The sequence below is a fragment of the Leucoraja erinacea genome, chromosome 15 (assembly GCF_028641065.1).
Source record: "Leucoraja erinacea ecotype New England chromosome 15, Leri_hhj_1, whole genome shotgun sequence".
Classification (NCBI taxonomy): Eukaryota; Metazoa; Chordata; class Chondrichthyes; order Rajiformes; family Rajidae; genus Leucoraja; species Leucoraja erinaceus.
The window spans coordinates 3,509,314-3,527,811 of record NC_073391.1 but is presented as its reverse complement, the minus strand read 5'-3'; the positions used below and the strand labels follow the sequence as shown (position 1 = coordinate 3,527,811).

At 44.9% G+C, this 18,498-nt stretch overlaps 1 protein-coding gene across 1 annotated transcript in view; it reads right to left on the bottom strand.

Annotated features, from left to right (window-relative positions):
- The window catches only part of LOC129703906 (myoferlin-like), a 329,673-nt gene that overhangs the window by 113,979 nt on the left and 197,196 nt on the right, over positions 1–18,498 (bottom strand). Inside the window, exons 40-44 of the mRNA XM_055646609.1 lie at positions 12,266–12,391; positions 10,516–10,671; positions 9,726–9,817; positions 7,223–7,393; positions 6,216–6,358 (exon numbers count right to left, since the gene is read on the bottom strand). Coding sequence (XP_055502584.1) covers positions 6,216–6,358; positions 7,223–7,393; positions 9,726–9,817; positions 10,516–10,671; positions 12,266–12,391 — 688 coding nt within the window. The remainder of the gene's footprint in view (positions 1–6,215; positions 6,359–7,222; positions 7,394–9,725; positions 9,818–10,515; positions 10,672–12,265; positions 12,392–18,498) is intronic.

The window sequence follows — 18,498 nt, the reverse complement described above, 5'->3', positions numbered from 1 at the left end:
GGCTTTGTTTTATTATTTATTTATTTTTAATTATTTTTTTTTCCTTCCTTTTTTTTTCTGTTGTCTTTTTCAGTTTTTTATTTTTATTTTTTGTTTGTTTTGTTCTGTTTTGTTAATAAATTGTATAAAATAATAAAAAATATTAAAACGAGAAATCAAACCAGGGTAGATATTCAGGGTGAACAAAAGGGTCCCGCGAAGTGTTGAAGTTGTGGGATCTAGAAGTAAACAATATATAGTTCCCCGAGAGTGGCATCACAGATACAGACAGAGTTGTGCATCAGTCAGGACATTGAGGTATGGAGTTGGAACATTGTGTTGCAGTTGGACAAGGCATTGGTGAGGCTGCACTTGAAGTGGTGTATAGAGTCTTGGTTACCCTGGTTACGGGAGGGAGGGGAGAGATGCAAGTAAAAGAGAAGGGGGTGTTGCTTTACTGATTAAGGACAACACAGGGAAATAAGACTGGGTTACATGGGCACCTTGGTCAGCATGGATGAGTTGGCCCGTTTTGTGTGGTATTACTCTAGAGCTTCTCCAATTAATTTTTACAAAGATGACCCACTATAAACTAAACAATTTCCTTGGGTTTTTGTTATCAAAATGTGCAATGGAAGAAATCATTAGACTATTCCCCAAAAGGTTCTTACCTACAGTATCCAGATTAAGTCCACAAACATATGAAAATTTGAAAGAGAGCCAGCAAATATGAAGACCACGTCGTCAAATTGGGGAAAAATTGATCATCACTCAAAATTTTCAGGTGGCCAAGGATTGATCAAGAGTTTGGAGCAATTAATATAATACATATTTTGCGCTTGCAAAATGAGCAGAAAGGCAAGGATGGAGAACTCCAAAGGAACAAGGGTTAGATTTTTTTCTTACCAAAAAGTTTGGGGAGAATAAAAATCTAATTTTCAAGAGTATCCAAAGCATCTTCTGGCAACTGCAACCCACCAACTCTTGACTGCCAAGTTACATTTTTTGGAGCATGCAAATACAGCACACAAGTTTTAGACAAACTTTCCATGACCTTTAAACATCCCAAAGTATGCAGTCAATAACTACTGTAAAATGCAATGGAGTGTAATATAGCAGCCAACCTTTACATGGGAAAATCCCAGACAATGATCTTGTTATTTACCTTGCTATTAAAGCAATAATTGTGTTTCACATAAATATTCAACTAGGCAGTCACGGTGGTAGAGTTGTTGCCTTACAGCAAATGCAGTGCTGGAGACCCGGGTGCTGTTTGTACGGCTGTTTGTACATTCTCCCCGTGACCTGCGTGGGTTTTCTCAGAGATCGTCAGTTTCCTCCCACACTCCAAAGACGTACAGGTTTGTAGATTATTTGGTTTGGTATATGTAAAAAAAAATTGTCCCTAGTGGGTATAGGATAGTGTTAATGTGCGAGGATCGCTGGTCGGTGCGTGGACCCAGTGGGTCAAAGGACCTGTTTCCGCGCTGTATCTCTAAACTAAACTAGTCAGCAGAAAATCTCCCAGTTTTCAGGTAATGCTCTGGGATTCTTGAGGCCCTCAATGGAAGATAGATGGGCTTCAAGCCCAACATTGCATGTGGACGACAAAGCATTCAACAAGGGTCCTAACCATCAGTTTGAAGAAGGGTCTCGACCCGAAACGTCACCCATTCCTTCTCTCCAGAGATGCTGCCTTCCTCGCTGAGTTACTCCAGCATTTTGTGTCCATCTTTAATACATTCAACAATGCAGCCCTATGCCAGTACTGCTGGTGTAACTGTTTAGTCTCATCAATGGAATGGGACTCAAATCCAGCTCAAACTCCAAATCAGATTGGCTCCAAGATGATAATTTAATTTCAGCTATGGGACAAAGGATAAGTCCAAACATAAACTTGTTTTTTCCTCAACGCTGATTAATCTGCAGGAAATTTCATATCTTTAGAAAACTTCAAAAAAAAAAACCACAGGAAGTTATGAATGTTGGATGATGATAGCATCAATAAATCTCTTGGCTGTCAAAGTAAGTGTACACTGCTCACAAACAGACATTCATCACTCATTTGTACTTCCAGCGGCAATTCTTTCCGCAGTGAAGAAAAGTTGAATCTAATCAAAGCAACCATTAAAAAAATGTTCTGACAGTTTTACAATACTGGGGATCTGGTCATAATGGAGTGAGGTCATAGGTGATAGGAGCAGAATTGGGCCATTCGGCCCATCAAGTCTACTCTGCCATTCAATCATGGCCGATTTATCTCTCCCTCCTAACTCCATTTTCTGGTAGTGAAATCACTCAAGAAACAGTTGCTGCACTTTGGGAGATTGAATGGAAAGTGTGCAGAGTAATCTTGGGGGATCCAGGTCCATAGTTCCTTGAAAGTGACAACACAAGTGGACAGCGTGTGGTATGTTTGCCTTTTCTGGCCGGGACATTGAGAGTTAGAGAGAGGAAATCATGATGCAGTTGTACAAGATATCGGTTAGGCCGCATTTGGAGCCTTGCGTGCAGTTCTGGTCAATTGACATTCCTAACTTGCTGTTTATAAAAAACGTTTTTATAAACATATGATATTTCCTGCAAATCAAACAGCATTGAGGAAAGGGCGAGTTTATGTTTTGACTAATCCCATTGGCCCTAGGCGGAGATTAGTGTTGCCAATTTTCTCACTCCCAAATAAGGGACAAAAGGTCAAAATACGGGACAAATTCCCAACGGCAATTCGTTGACCGACTCGGCCATGGCTGGGCGAATGATGAGTTGGCCCGGGTGCTGGACTGCACATAAAGCCCAGCCAGCGGGCAGCTGAGGGGTTTTGGCCCACGCGACATCGCATGCAAAGTCCGGCACTCCATCCAATTCTTGAACCGATGATCGGCCATTAGGAGGAGCGGTGGTGTCGGCGGTAAGCAAAGATCCAACAGGCGAGGCGCTGCTGCTGCACTCCATGGGCTGCACTACATCGGGACAGGTGAGGCGGGGCCGGACGCGGCCTTCCGACCCGACAGTCCCCTCGACCCGAGTAGCAGCAGTCAAATACGGGACAAGGGCGGTCCCGTACAGGACAAACCAATTTAGCCCAATATATGGGATGTCCCGGCTAATACGGGACAGTTGGCAACTCTAGCCGAGATTGAATTACAGGAAGGATGTGGAGGTTTTGGAGAGGGTGCTGAGGAGATGCAACCACAATGGGGTACTAGCTACAAGGAGAAGTTGGACAAACTGATTTTTTTCCTCTGGAACTTGATAGGTGAGGAGGGTTGGGAGATTGCATTCCGCCCTGTTTCGACGAATGCAATCAACCCGGCGTGCACAATCAAATAAGATCAAATAGAACAAGTTGTCCTACAGCTTTAGGCTGTGCACGCCATAGGCAAGAAGTTGATAATAAGTGAGGAGAGACCCGATTCTTTTTTTTTCCTGATTCTGCTTGCTACTGCACAACCACCAACAACTGGGCTATCGGACATACATAGGGCCGGTCTGAATCTTTTTCCCAGATTGGAAATGTCAAAGACTAGACATAGCTTTAAGGTAGGAGGGGAACCATTTAAACGGGATGGGCGGGGCAGATATTTTTTTATAGTGGGTGGTGCGTACCTGGAATACACTCAAGAGTGGTGTTGGAGGCAGATACAACTGGGCTGTTTAACAGGGTTTTGGATAGGCACAGAGAATGGGGGGGGGGGGGGGGGGGGGGGGGGCATAGATCAAACATGATGAGAAATGTCCACGAGAGCCCCGAGTACCGACGAGTGGCCATTATCGTAAATCGCTGAGTTCAAATCAGGGGAAACTCGGGAGAGATCTTGGAATGAACTCGTACCGTGGGACAGGGCTTTTACAAAGGCAGTCATATACAATACAGTTGCTACAGACTGTGGAAGGATAGTATGCACTCTTTCAATCAAGCATACACATAGTATCTCCACATAAATGCCTCAACATGTTACAATTTCAAGGACACAAAAGAATATGAGCATAACCACGAGTCTAACTTTCAATGCCGAGCCAAATCTGTTGCTTGAACCCAATCCTGTTTTGCATTTAAAGCCTCAAAAAACAAACATGAACTCATCTTAAAACTCTTCAGCTTCAATTTTACACGCCATCAACAACAAAAAGAAAATATTGCAAGAAAAACAGGCTTAGACATGAAACATTCTTACATTATTCACAGACTATGATTGTAACTTAATTCAAACATTGACAGTCAGCTGAAATGACATCCTCATCTATGCAACTACCTACAGTATTCAAAAAAGTGTACTTTCCTTATTAAAGGGCAATTCTATTCCACTCTAACAAAATGTGATAGTGTGTACATCAACTTGTCCAAATTCACTGAAGTCACCTTTGCTCGATCAGAAGGCCATATGAACATTGGGACCAGCACAGCAGAGTTACCCGACCAGGGCTAGATCTGACTATCGAACTGTACAACTCCGTCCCCTTCTGAAGTGGGGTAGACCGACCCCCCCCCCAAATCTTTGACATCCCCAATCCTTTCCACTCGTCACTTTAATTTCACGTTTCATGTATGACTGTTGGCAGATCAATTTCCTTCCTGGGATAAATTAAGTTCTATCGTATCAAGTCGTATCGTAAAACCGGCCAGCAAGACACCAATACTATCCTCTGCCCCAAACATACAAAGAGTGGGGGAAAAGTGCAGCTTGATGATGTTAGGGAGGACAAGAAAATACTTTGATACCAACTTAAAACCCATGAAAGGCACAAAGTGACACGATACAATTGCTGCATTTTCAAGTTGGACTATAAGTGCTTGGGATCTAGTCGAATACATCTTGGGCTTATTTTCTCTTTACCTTCCAAGTTGTTTGCTGACATACTTGCAATTTTCACAAATGCTACTGAGCATTTTCTTGTCCTCGACAACAGAAATCTTCATCCCTCGTCCTTGCCTTTCACCCCACCGCCGTCTGCATCCACACATCATCCTCCAACATTCCTACCACCTTCAAAGTGATTCTCCCACCAGTCGCACCTTCCCATCTCCATTCCATTCAGCACACGCCACTCCCTTCACTATTCTTGGTTTACTCATCGCCTTCCCACCCTTCATAACAAGAGGAGTTGAGTATAGGAGCAAAGAGGTCCTTCTGCAGTTGTACAGGGCCCTAGTGAGACCACACCTGGAGTATTGTGTGCAGTTTTGGTCTCCAAATTTGAGGAAGGACATTCTTGCTATTGAGGGAGTGCAACGTAGGTTCACAAGGTTAATTCCCGCGATGGCTGGACTGTCATATGCTGAGAGAATGGAGCGACTGGGCTTATAAACGCAGGAATTTAGAAGGATGAGAGAGGATCTTATTGAAACATAAGATTATTAAGCGGATTGGACATGCTAGAGGCAAGAAACATGTTCCCAATGTTGGTTCAGTCCAGAACTAGGGGCCACAGTTTAAGAATAAAGGGTAGGCCATTTAGAATGGAAATTAGGAAAACTTTTTCACCCAGAGAGCTGTGAATCTGTGGAATTCTCTGCCTCAGAGGGCAGTGGAGGCCAATTCTCTGGGTGCTTTCAAGAGAGAGTTAGATAGAGCTCTTAAAGATAGCGGAGTCACGAGATATGGGGAGAAGGCAGGAACGGGGTACTGATTGAGGGTGATCAGCCATGATCACAGTGAATGGCGGTGCTGGCTCGAAGGCCTACTCCTGCACCTATTTTCTATGTTTCATGCTTCTGTCCATCACAAATCTGATGTTGTCCTGCCCCCACCTCTTGTCCAGGTTTGTATACCCCACCCCCCAAGACAAACAGTGTGCAGAAGAGACACGACACAAACACAAAGGGACACAATCAGCCTGAAGAAGGGACACTAACCCTAACGTTGCCTATTCATGTTCTCCTGACACTTCATGTTACTCCAGCACCTCATGTCTTTATTTTAAAAACAAATCTACTGCTCCCTGGTTGCAGTTAACTAATGCGCCGTGTGACATTACTATTCAATACCAAGTTTAGATTTCTAACTTAGCACATCTTGCTGCTGCACTGGATAATTTTGCTTAAAGAACAATGCAAACATTTTCCTTTGTACTAACAGCACAGTTCCTGTAGTTTAGAACAAAGGCTTTCAGTAAAACAATTAATAAGCTTTGATTTGAACTGGTGCACATTCGATGTACAATAATTTCACTTTCCTCATTTGAGAATTATTATGAATATTATCTTTCTGACACTTTTCTGTGGCAAAAGCACTTACCAATTTCACTTAGCACGTATTCCTGACCATTGTAGGAGAGGCTGGTGCTCGAGATCACAGGCGGAGAAAGGCCCTTCATCTTGGCCAAATTGTGCAGCAGCTGGGATGGCTTCAGCTGATCACGCCAGGCATTTATTCCGGAACTGTTTATAAAGAAGAAGAAAAAACGTAATTCAGTGACTCGCATCCAAATCAACCACACAGAAACAAAAATAATGTTTGATCCGATTAAAGGGCCTGTCCCACTTTCGTGACCTAATTCACGACCTCTGCCGAGTTTGCCCGTGACTCGTACTCGCAGCATGGTCGTCACGAGGTGGTGGGAGGTCGTAGGTAGGTCATAGCAGGCCCTTGATGCTAGTCGTAGGTAGCAAGTGGCATCAAGTAGGTCGGGGCGTTTTTCTAGCCTGATGAAAAATGTCCACAAGTAAAAAAAGGTCGTGAAAGTGGGACACGCCCTTAAAGATGAAAGATCCCATCAACACACGTCACACGATAAATTTATTTCAGTAAACATTATGTCGATCAATAAGAACTCTTTACTTCAACCATTTAACAAAGCCAAAATTGGGAGAAATATCTTTGTTTTTTTTATTATCCAAGTTATTGTCCAAGAATGGGTGTTTGTAATGCACAGAAGGGAAGAACTGATTTTTTATGAAGCACCTGCTCGTGACCATAGCCAACATTAAGCATTACATCTAATCCAAAAGATAGACACAAAAAGCTGGAGTAACTCAGCAGATCAGTCAGCATCTCTGGAGAAAAGGAACAGGTGATGTTTCGGGTCTCGGCCTATTCCTTCTCTCCAGAGATGCTGTCTGACCCGTTGAGTTACTCCAGCTTTTTGTGTCAATCTATGGTTTAAACTGCAGATCCTTCCGACACTTCCATTCCCAAGATTGATTCAGGCCTCAATAAACCATATTCCAGGATCTAAATATCAGGGCGGAGAGAAAACATTGAAAAATACAAAAGTCTACAGTTAATACATCTTCAGTACTCACATGTAATATGATTGAGGCAATCCAGCACAAGCTCCAAAGCGTGATAAAAGTCTGTTTTCCAAATCAATAATGGTCTCCCCAACCTTCTCATCACGTGACAACAAATCAAAATCGTAGAGTGCAATTTTGAGATCTTTCTCCGTCGGTATATTGCAACTAATCTCAAACATCCTGGAAAATAATACAGTGGTGATCATTTCTCCAACCAATGCTGTGTTTTTTCTAAAGTAAGGATTTGGACTTTTTACTCACAACATTGCTCATCACAACATTTTGCTTTCCAAAAAAAGTTAGAATATGCATCTAGGAATATGCATTTAGCCACAAAGTATTACCTTTCATGCCTGCTCAAGGATGAGATGAGTAATCTCAACTTGAATGACAAGAGACCTTCTTGACAATCAAACTAGGAAAATAAGACTGCTCGGAGCTCTGATAATTACAGGGCAATTTTCATTTGAGAAGAGCTTGTCAAAGACTAAGTAGGTTTGAAGAAGGGTCCCGACCTAAAACTTCATCCATTCCTTCTCTCCATGATGCTGCCTGTCCCTACTGCCTGAGCTACTCCAGCATTTTACATTTGTCTAAAGACTAAGTAGATCTTTCTATCCATTTTTGTAGCTGAATAAGTATCATTTGCTTTCACTCTAACCATCAAACAAAGGGAAAAAAACACAATTTTTTGCCTCCCAAGTTATTTGGAACTGATCCCAATTTAAAAAACAATGCTCTTTGCCAGAAAAACTATAACAAATCTTTAAATGCTATTCATAATATTCTTTTGATTACTTCGTATTAGATAAATCTCCGGGAAGTTACAGAAAGTTCTCAAGTCTCTTCAAATTTCTGTCCATGCATTTCTGTCCATGAATCTGAATCTGAATCTTTGGGCAGAGCAATTGGTAAAGCTGCTGCCTCACGGTACCAGGGACCAGATTCAATCCTGACCTCCAGTGACATCTGCCTGGAGATCGCATCTTCTGCTGCCTGAGATAACGTGAGTTTCCGCAGGGTGCTTCTGTAAAATCCCCCTCGTTTTTAGGGTATACATGTGAAAGTGTGAGAATATAAAACCAGTGGGAGATGGTTGGTCATGGTCAACTCGGTGGGCTGAAGGACTTGTTGCTATTTTTTAAATGGTCAATGGAATTTCATCCATAGACAGGTGAGATGTTGCATTTGGAAAGGCAAACATGGGCTGGACCAACACAGTCTCAGTGTTGGACAGCAGAGGGATCTAGGAGTGCAGATACATAGCTTGCTGAAAGTAGCGCCACAGGGTATAGCATGGTCAAAGAGAGTTTTGGCACATTGGCCTCCATCAGTCAGAGTACTGAGCACAGAAGATGGGAGGTCGTGTTGCAGTTAAATAAGACTTCTGTGAGGTTGCATTTGGAGCATTGTGTTCCGTCCTGGGCATCATGTTATAGGAAAGGCGGTGCGAAGCTGGAAAGGGTGCAGAGAAGATCGACGAGGATGTTGCCAAGACCCAAGGGCTGGGGTATAGGAGAGAGGTTGAGTGGGTTATGGAGCACAGGAGGATGAGTGCGATCTTATAGAGGTGTACAAAATCATGAGATGAATGGATCGGTAGACGCAGAATCTCTTTCCCAGGGTTGGGGAATCGAGGACCAGAGGACAGATTTGTGGAGAGGGGGGAAAAGATTTAATAGGAACCCAAGGGGTTCCTTTTCCCACATAAAGGGAAGTGGGTGTCGGGAACGAGCTGCCGGAGGATGTCGTTGAGGCAGGGTCCATCGCAACAGGGGCGGAAAACCCGGGGGGGGGGGGGCCAGAGGGGACGCGTCCCCCCCCCCATGTTTTGAGAGGTGGGGGGACATCACCCCCCAAGTTTTTGTGATCCCAATTTTAATATCTCCGCTTTCCGCGAGGCAGTGGGGGTGGGACCGATGATCGAGGGCGCGATGATTGGAGGAGGGAGATGTAGCACAGACCTGCGCCTCATCTGCAGGCAGGATCGATCCCGGCCGGGTCTCCGGCGCTGTCCCGAGTGCCCCCCCCACGGGTGGCCAGAGGAGACAGACGGGAGTTGTGCCTCCAGGCCCACAGTCAGCGCAGTGAAACAGCGCTAAACCCAGCTCAACTCTGCCTGGGCTTGCGGGAAATATGGCCAGCGTGGAGAAGCAGCGCTGGTGTGCCGGCGAGACAGGCAGTTGAGCTGCATTTGGCGCTGGATTGAGCCTCCGAAGCCTCGCGAGCGAGTGTGCGCAGGCAGTTGAGCCAAAAAATTGTGTCCCCCGTCCCCTCCTTGTTTTTATAGCGAGATCCGCTCTTGCATGGATGAGACAGGTTTAGAGATATATGGGCTGGTGGTGGGACTAGTGTAGATGCAACATGATGGCCGGTGTGGGTAAGTTGGGCCAAAGGGCCTGTTTCCATGCCGTACGACCATGACTCTAAAAGATACTCATCGAACTTATCGAAGATAAGACCACTTCGATTGAACATGCACTAAACAGGAGATAATTTATCTATGTATTACCTGCCGAACACTGGGTTCAATGTCTTGGGTACATAATTATCTCGATCTTCTATTGATTTTCTACCCAAGCTGACCTTCACAAATGGGTCACACTAAAAGAAAAATAATTTTAGATGAACATTAATGCAACAGATCTGTCCGACAGGAAATAGGTCACATGGGTAAAAATATATAGACAAGGACGAGTAGAAGGGCATTTTGGCCATTGTGCACATCCAATCACAAGCAGCAGTCAAGACGATGGCATTTGTATCGCCAAAAATCCCACCTAAAACTCAAACTGAAAATGAAAGCAATTTATTTTTTTCAAATTTGCATTGCTGAATAAGCTGAATGGTGAACAAGTTGAATTTTGGTGAAAATCTTTTTCTGGCATCAGAAGCACTGTCAGGGGGGGGGGGGGAGATTGCAACATACACGTGGTCCGCCCTGTTTCAACGAATGCAATCAACTTGGCATGCACAATCAAATAGAACAAGGTGTCCTCCAACTTTAGGCTGTGCACGCCATACGCAAGAAGAAAAAGCACTGTCACATATAATCAATGGAAATGTTGTACCAGTGACTGGGTAACTCATAACTAAAACATCTTCATGGAGGGACGAGGGTTGTTAAATAGGAAAAGCGACCCATAAAGTTGAAATTCTTGCATTACAGACTTGTTAATCATTGCAATGCTGTTATTGCATTTGGAAGTACTGCAGCTTTTGGATTTCCCCAAGTACAGCCATACTATGCTTCGATGCCAGCAGATTGAATGCACATTAAATAACAGATTTAAGTTTCTCACCTTGCCGTTACTATCTTTCGGCTGCAAGTCAATAGCCCGAATTATGTAGATTCGCACCAAACATTCTTGCGTTCCACTATCGGGAAGCTCTGCAAACTGACGTGGAGGCATTTTAATACCTGGATCATCACTTAAAGGGTAAATTTTGAAGGAACCCTGCAAAGCAATTGAAACAAAACTTTAAGAACGCCAGATGCATAAATAATTCATTGAAACAAATTTGTGGCATTTCCCGATCATCTTTACAGAAAGGGTTCCATTTATAAATAGCTGCAATTATTTTACTCCAAAGCTGGTGATGCCAGACCACAGCAATGTGGCAATTTCACCAGCAAATGAACAAATGAAACAGTTTGTACTGTAAGTATTAACTGATGAATGGCATATCTCTTGCTGGCATATTAGCCAGTTGTTTAAGAAAGTCAGTGCAGCCAAATCTGCAGGAACAGCACCTCATATTTCGCTTGGGCAGCTTCCAATCCAGCGGCATGATTCATGATTTCTCTAACTTCAAGTAACCCTTGCTTCCCCTCTCTCAAGTCAAGTCAACTTTATTTATCACATACACATACAAGATGTACAGTGAAATGAAAATGGCAATGCCTGCGGGATTGTGCAAAACAACAGAACAGAACCAGTATTTACATTTAAAAAAAAGATTCAACAGTATTTACGCCCTGGTGAGATCAGTTTACAGTCCTGATGGCCTGTGGGAAGAAATTCCGTCTCAGACTCTCTGTTTTGTTGCGTGACAGCAGAGCAAAAGGGCCAGCTATAATCTCTCCATCCCTCCCCACACCAAAGTTGTTGTAGCCTTAAAGTCGTCTTGTTGAGTCTCATTGTCCGTAACTCATTCTCACCTTGCCCACAGCTAACAATGACCTGTTTCCTTTATCATCGTTACGTTTTTGTATCTTTCATTCATTCTATATCTCTCCACATCACCGTCCATAGCTCTCGTGTCCCTTTCCCCTGACTCTCGGTCTGGAGAAGGGCCTCGACCCAAAACGTCACCTATTCCTTTTCTCCACAGATGCTGCCTGACCGGCTGAGTTACTCCAGCATTTTGAGTCCATACTCAGGCCACTTGTTAAATCTGTATTCAGACCTCAAGTACTGGAGGAACTCAGCTGTTCAGGCAGCATCTATAGAGGGAGATGGACAGACAATATTGAGTTTGGACCCTGCTTTTAGTTATCCCATTGGAATATTTTTTGGAAGAAGAACACATTTTGGTCCATCTTGTATTAAAGGCATGTAAACATGCTGAATTAAATTGCAGAATGAAGGGCCTGTCCCACTTTCATGACCTAATTCACGACCTCTGCCGAGTTTGCCCTTGACTCGTACTCGCAGCATGGTCGTCACGAGGTCGTAGGAGGTCGTCGGTAGGTCGTAGCAGGCCGTGATGCTAGTCGTAGGTACTCGTGGCATCAAGTAGGTCGGGGCGTTTTTTCTAGCCTGATGAAAAATGTCCACGAGTAAAAAAGGTTGCGAATTAGGTTGTGAAAGTGGGACAGGCCCTTTAGCCTCCAACCTGATAAATTGCAAGTACCGAAGCAGAACGAGTGGCGGACTGGCCAGAGTGTCAGCTTGCCCGATGGCAAGTGGGCCCCTGATGAAGTGGGCCCCCTTTGTCTCCTGGCAACCAATATTTTTAGACCCAGTCCGCCACTGAGCAGAACATATTTAAAAACAGTGGATCATGGGGCCACATGTGTCTGCATTTGATTTGAAAGAAAAAGACTACCTTAAATTCACCCACAACTGATGGGTCTTCATCATCCTCCGTTTTCCCTCGGAAGAGTTTAAAGGTCTGACAGAAATCAGTCAGCTTCTTGAATTCAGGGACATTCTCCAGTTCTGTGTCATACACCTGTTGGGAGGGAAGTGGAGGACGTCAAATTAAAAGAGAAAGACACAAGAAGCACTCTTATCACTAACCACTCCACTTCACTTTCTGTCTGCAGGGCAGAAATCATCTTATCTAGATGGAAGCTGGCTGGCGTGGGACTGATTAGTGACAACAGACAGGGCCAGGTGTAATCTGAAAATGTCCAGGCACTGACAGTTTCAAAATCATTCCTCTTAATTGCGTTGATAGCTGTATGTCTGCAGGCAATGCAAAACGTCAACCACTCTCAATTTCAAGTGAAGGTGGAAAACAGACCTTTAGAATCCAACTGACAATAGCATATAAATAGCCTCGGTAACCGATATTAATCCTAATTAAAATATTTTACAGCTTTAAAGTGCCACTGCTAGATATCATTTGCACATCTAGGTGCAAGAGTCACAATAAGGTAGATTAGGAGGTTACACAAAAAAGCTGGAGAAACTCAGCGGGTGCAGCAGCATCTATGGAGCGAAGGAAATAGGCAACGTGTTGCCTATTTCCTTCGCTCCATAGATGCTGCTGCACCCACTGAGTTTCTCCAGCTTTTTTGTGTAACCTTCGATTCTCCAGCATCTGCAGTTCCCTCTTAAACACAAGGTAGATTAGGAGTTGAGGACTACAGCCTTAGCTTTCGAGAGCTTCATTCAATAGTCTGATATCAGTGGGGAAGAAGCCTTTAGAGATGCAGCAGGGATACCGGCCCTTGGGCCCATCAAGTCCATGCCGACCAGCAATCACTCCACACACTGCACACCAAGGACAATATACAATTTTACCAAAGCCAATGAACCTACAAACCTGCACATCTTTGGAGTGTGGACTGGAACCGGAGCATCTGGTGAAAACCCACATACTCACAGGGAGAAGCTACAAACTCTGCACAGACAGCACCCATATTCAGGATCGAACCCGGGTCCCTGGAGCTGCCAGGCAGCAACTTCACTGCTAAGCCACCATGCCACCCTAAAGATTTGCCCCAAGCTGTTCATGCTTTCGTCTATTGTATCTTATGCTCGACAAGAGATGAGAGAAGAGGGAATGTTGAGGGTGTAATTGGCCCTTGATTTATATTGGCTGCTTTCCTGAGCTAAGGTTAAGTGTAGATGGAGTCGATGGGCAGGAAACATGGAAACATACAAAATAGGTGCAGGAGGAGGCCATTCGGCCCTTCGAGCCTGCACCGCTATTCAATATGATCATGGCTGATCATCCAACTCAATATCCTGTACCTGCCTTCTCTCCATACCCCCTGATCCCTTTAGCCACAAGGGCCACATTTAACTCCCTCTTAAATATAGCCAATGAACTGGCCTCAACTACCTTCTGTGGCAGAGAATTCCAGAGATTCATCACTCTGTGTAAAAAATGTTTTTCTCATTTCAGTCCTAAATGACTTTCCCTTTATCCTTAAACTGTGTCCCCTTGTTCTGGACTTCCCCAACATTGGGAACAACCTTCCTGCATCTAGCCTGTCCAACCCCTTAAGAATTGTTTAAGTTTCTATAAGGAGGAGCAGGTTATGTGATGCACTGGGCCACAGCCACAACTCTGTCATTTGATGCGTTCTTGGGCACAGCCGTTGCCAAAGGAAGCTGTGGTGCAAACTTCTGAGGCAGTAGAGATGTTGGGGCGTTTTCTTGGCCAGAGCTTCATTGAGGTTGGTCCGAGGTAAAACTATATGCCAAAACGATGAATCTCTCGACCATTCCCACTGATGGTGACGGAGGAATTCACCACTCTGCTTCACAGCACCAGAATCACAGCTCACAACGTTGGTGCCAAACACAATGCCACGATTTTGTGTCTATCTTCAATTTTCTTGGCCCCGCTCTGGGAGTAGAAGTGGGGGCGGATCAGGACCGCAACGGCCGTGAGCCCCAGGCTGAGTTCAATGATCGTTTGTCTGCTTCTGCTGCTGTTGAAGGTGAGACGTTGCGTCACGCCAGGGTCTTGGGCCTGTCCCACTTTGGCCGTCAGTTACGCGACAGGCCGTTGGCCAGCGAAGATTTCGTTCACTACAAAAAGTTCGGAGCCCCCTCCTCCATCTCTCCCCCTTTTAAGACAAGTCGCGCACAACTACATACCCCTCCGCGCTTCTAAGTGGGACCGGCCCCTCGTGGCCATACGATGCCGTGCAGCCCAACGCGACCAGGAGGTCGCGTAATTTGCATGCCAAGGACACACAAGTGGGACAGGGCCTTCATGCCCAGTCGCGGGGCAGGTGTGCAGTGTCTCCACTCTCCTCCCTTTAGCACCTTGGTGCTGCGTTGCTGGAGGCAATGCCTCAGTGTCTGACCTCCAGCTCCCCTCAGTGTTTGCCCGCACACACGCAGTAGTTCAAGGGGGATGTAGACCAGGTGGCTAAAGGGAAACATGGTCTGCTCCATTAGAAGAATTAGGCCGCATCCACAAATTATTTTAATTAGAAAAAAAAATATTTAACCTGCCTAGAAATTTGATCATGGAGCATTCGTTCTTGGTACAAAAACACAATATGAATGAAATGAGTTCTTTCCTGGAATGGAACATATTCAACCATTTTTGGACTGAACGGCTGTGTGGCAGGTTTAACCAGGCACTTTAGCTATGTAAATTGCATGCACCATATTTTTGTCGGGTTAGTTTTGAGATACGGTACTGAATCAGGCCCTTCAGCCCACTGAGTCCACGGTGACCAGCAATCCCTGCACACTAACACTAGGGACAACTTAATGATACCAAAACTAATTAACGCATATACCTGCACGTCTTTGGACTATGTGAGGAAAGCAATGATCTTAGAGAAACCCCTTGCATGTCACGGGGAGAATGTACAAACTCCATACAGACAGCACCCCTAGTCGAGATTGAACCTGGGTCCCTGGCGCTGAAAGGCACCAACTCTACCGTGGCGCCACCGTGTCACCGTAAAAGAATGTTGTTTTTGTTGGATAATGTACTAGATATTAGCTCTACGCATGGCTGGATTCATAGATATCCAATTTGCGGTTACATTTGTCTGAAGTGGATACCCAAGCCAATTTTAAACCCACTCCACATTATTTACAGATAGGTGTGTACACATTGCACGGTCACCGGAGCAGAAGCCATTGTTTCTTTGTGCTGCCACAGTTCAAGGCCAACAACCTTTTGCTAACAATTCAGTTACTGGTGTCGAAAGTGCATGTCCACTTGAGGCAACAACTAGTAACAGTTCATCCGTATTTCAATAGATACATAGCATATATATTCTAATTAATACTTATCTCAGAGATCATATGGTCATAAGTAATAGGAGCAGTGTTGGGACATTCAGCCCTTCAAATCGACTCCACCTGGGAGCTCCATCCTATCAAGTTTACTCCAATCATGGCTGATCTATCTCTCCATCCTAACCCCATTCACCTGCCTTATCGCCATAACCCCTGACACCCGTACTGATCAAGAATCTAGATGATTTTCCGACAAGGGAACACTGAATTACTGCACTAATATGGGTACCTTGGGCTTTCTCATCATCGGCGGTCACTAGAAACCTATGACTGTCCTCCCATGGAGGACGCCTGTGCGTGACTTTGTTTGACGTGGGGAGACTGGTGCACAGACAGCCACCACACGATTCTTGACAGATCTGGGTCAGGATCCAGTGGCATGGGGTCCAAGACGACCGGAGACCCTTTTCTGCTGCAGCCTTCATCCGCCGTTCCCGCCGTTGTGACGCTCCACTAAAGTCAGCCATCAGCCTCCGCATGTTGCGCCGTTGAGGTCTTGGTTGGATTGCCCTTTGTCAGGGACCTCCCCCTCGACCTTACCGCCATGGGTGGCCCTACCAGGAGCATTGCTCCAGACGGCATCGCTCTCAGGATCTCAGGTCCACACAAGCTTCTCCACCACGACAAGGTGACAATCCACGGGCTTTCTCAGCTTTCATTGACAAACCATCAGAGTGCAACATTCAACAAATAGGATGCAATTGTCGAATGAAGTATCTTTTTTCTAACTAGTCCACAAAGTTAGACTTACTTACCTTAGAGAACTGAGGGTCTGCTGTGTGCTCTGTTCACCCCTGACTCATCTGATTGTGCCATTCAACCCGAGAGCTTCTCGCTACATGGGGCTTGGGCAAGGTTAAGGGTGTAAGGGTCTGCTTTCTAAATTTCTAAAGGGAACTGCACACTATCTCCTTGAGAGGCAGTACCCCGAGGCAGTGCTCGTAATAGCCAAAGATTTCAATCATTCCCACCTCAAGAACATGCTGCCAAAGTGCTATCAGCTCATCTCCTGCCTAGAGGCCTAAACACCCTTGACCACTGCTACACAGCCATCAACAATGCATACTGCTCCATTCCTAGTCTGCACTTTGGTAAATCTGATCACCTGGCTGTACTTCAACTCCCTGCTTACAAGCAGAAGCTCATGGATCGGGTACAGAAAATCTTGCAGTGCTAATTTGAGGAAATCGATGACACCCTTCGGAGTTGGTGAACTGGTCCGTGGATTCAAGGAATCTGTGGCTAACCGAGATGAATATGCCCCTGCTGTCACATACTATTTCAAAGACTGTGAACCAAAGCAGGCGATACCTGTCCTCCTTTACCATAAACTGTGGATGAACTGCAAGGTCCACTCCAGGTGAAGTGCAAGTCTGCAGCATTCAAGTCAATGCCCCCGAGTGGTCCAAGACATTCATCTATGACCTTGGCTGAGCCACTAAAATTGCCAATTGTGGACTCAAGGCAAAGGCAAGGATATCCGTAGATTTGTGGTATGGCTTGCACGCTATAAATGGGCGACAAAGCAAGGCGGGCAGCACCGCTGGCAACAATGGGTCCCTCATCAATGAACTCATTGTATTCTATAATAGACACAAAGTGCTGGAGTAACTCAACGGGACAGCCAGCATCTCTGGAGTCTGAAGAAGGGTCTCGACCTGAAACGTCGCCCATTCCTTCTCTCCAGAGATGTTGCCTGTCCCTCTGAGTTACTCCAGCATCTTGTGTCAACCTTCGATTTAAACCAGCATCTGCAGTTCCTTCCTACACTCATTGTATTCCGTGCCTGCTTTCAGCAGAAGGTCATTGGAGAATGATGTTGCTTAAATGGTGCGTAAATAACGCCCAAGTGGGACAGGGCCTGAACTCAGCTCTCAGACAAGTTTGCACAATTTAATGTTGTATGCATTCAAATAGGATGATCTGGACTCTTCGAGTATCCCAAAATGTAATGCAAGTTGAAATGAGCTAGGCACTAATTGTCAGATGGATTCCCACAAGTCTGCTTGTTTTGCTACTGGATTACAGATTTGATGCCACCAGTTATTTGTGCATCATGCTGGAAGCAATAGGCCAAGACAACTTGGTAGGTTTGGAATCTTTGCCCTAAATTGAAGTTCATTCACCATTGAATCCTTTCACGCAAGTCATAAGTTTAAAGCATGGAAACAGGCTCTTTGGCTAGTGCTAGCCTACACATTTAGGGACATTTTTCAGAAGCTAATTAATCTAGGAACCTTTGGAGTGTGGGAGGAAACCGATGATCTTGGGGAAAACCCACGCAGGTCACGGGGAGAACGTACAAACTCCATACAGACAACACCCGTAGTCAGGATCGAACCCAGGTCATTGGCGCTGTAAGGCGACAACTCATCCACCGTACCACCCTTTGTGATCTGAACCCAACTGTATCTCCGGTTGCACAGTTTCTTCTAACTTAATCAATAAAGTAACATGGATTCTACAATTCGCTCAAAGGAAAGCACCAAGCAAAACAATTATATTACAAATCAACACTAATCATGAAAAAGCATCAACAAACTCTACAGGAACACCTTGTTCATGATGCTGCTTAACATTTGGAAACAAAAAAGTACAATCCGGGGCATAAGAATTTAAATGTACCATTGTTTGGAGGGACACATAGACCTTAATACCATCACGTAATGGGTACACATGCATCCAAAACCATACTGCATATACTCTGAAAGGCAATTGTGGTGAGACCTCTGCGCTCTGACACATGTCCACATCATCCCCAGTCCTGCATCATGCTTCTGGGGATGATTAGAAATGTTTGTGGAATAATTCGGGACGGCACGGTGGTGTAGCGGT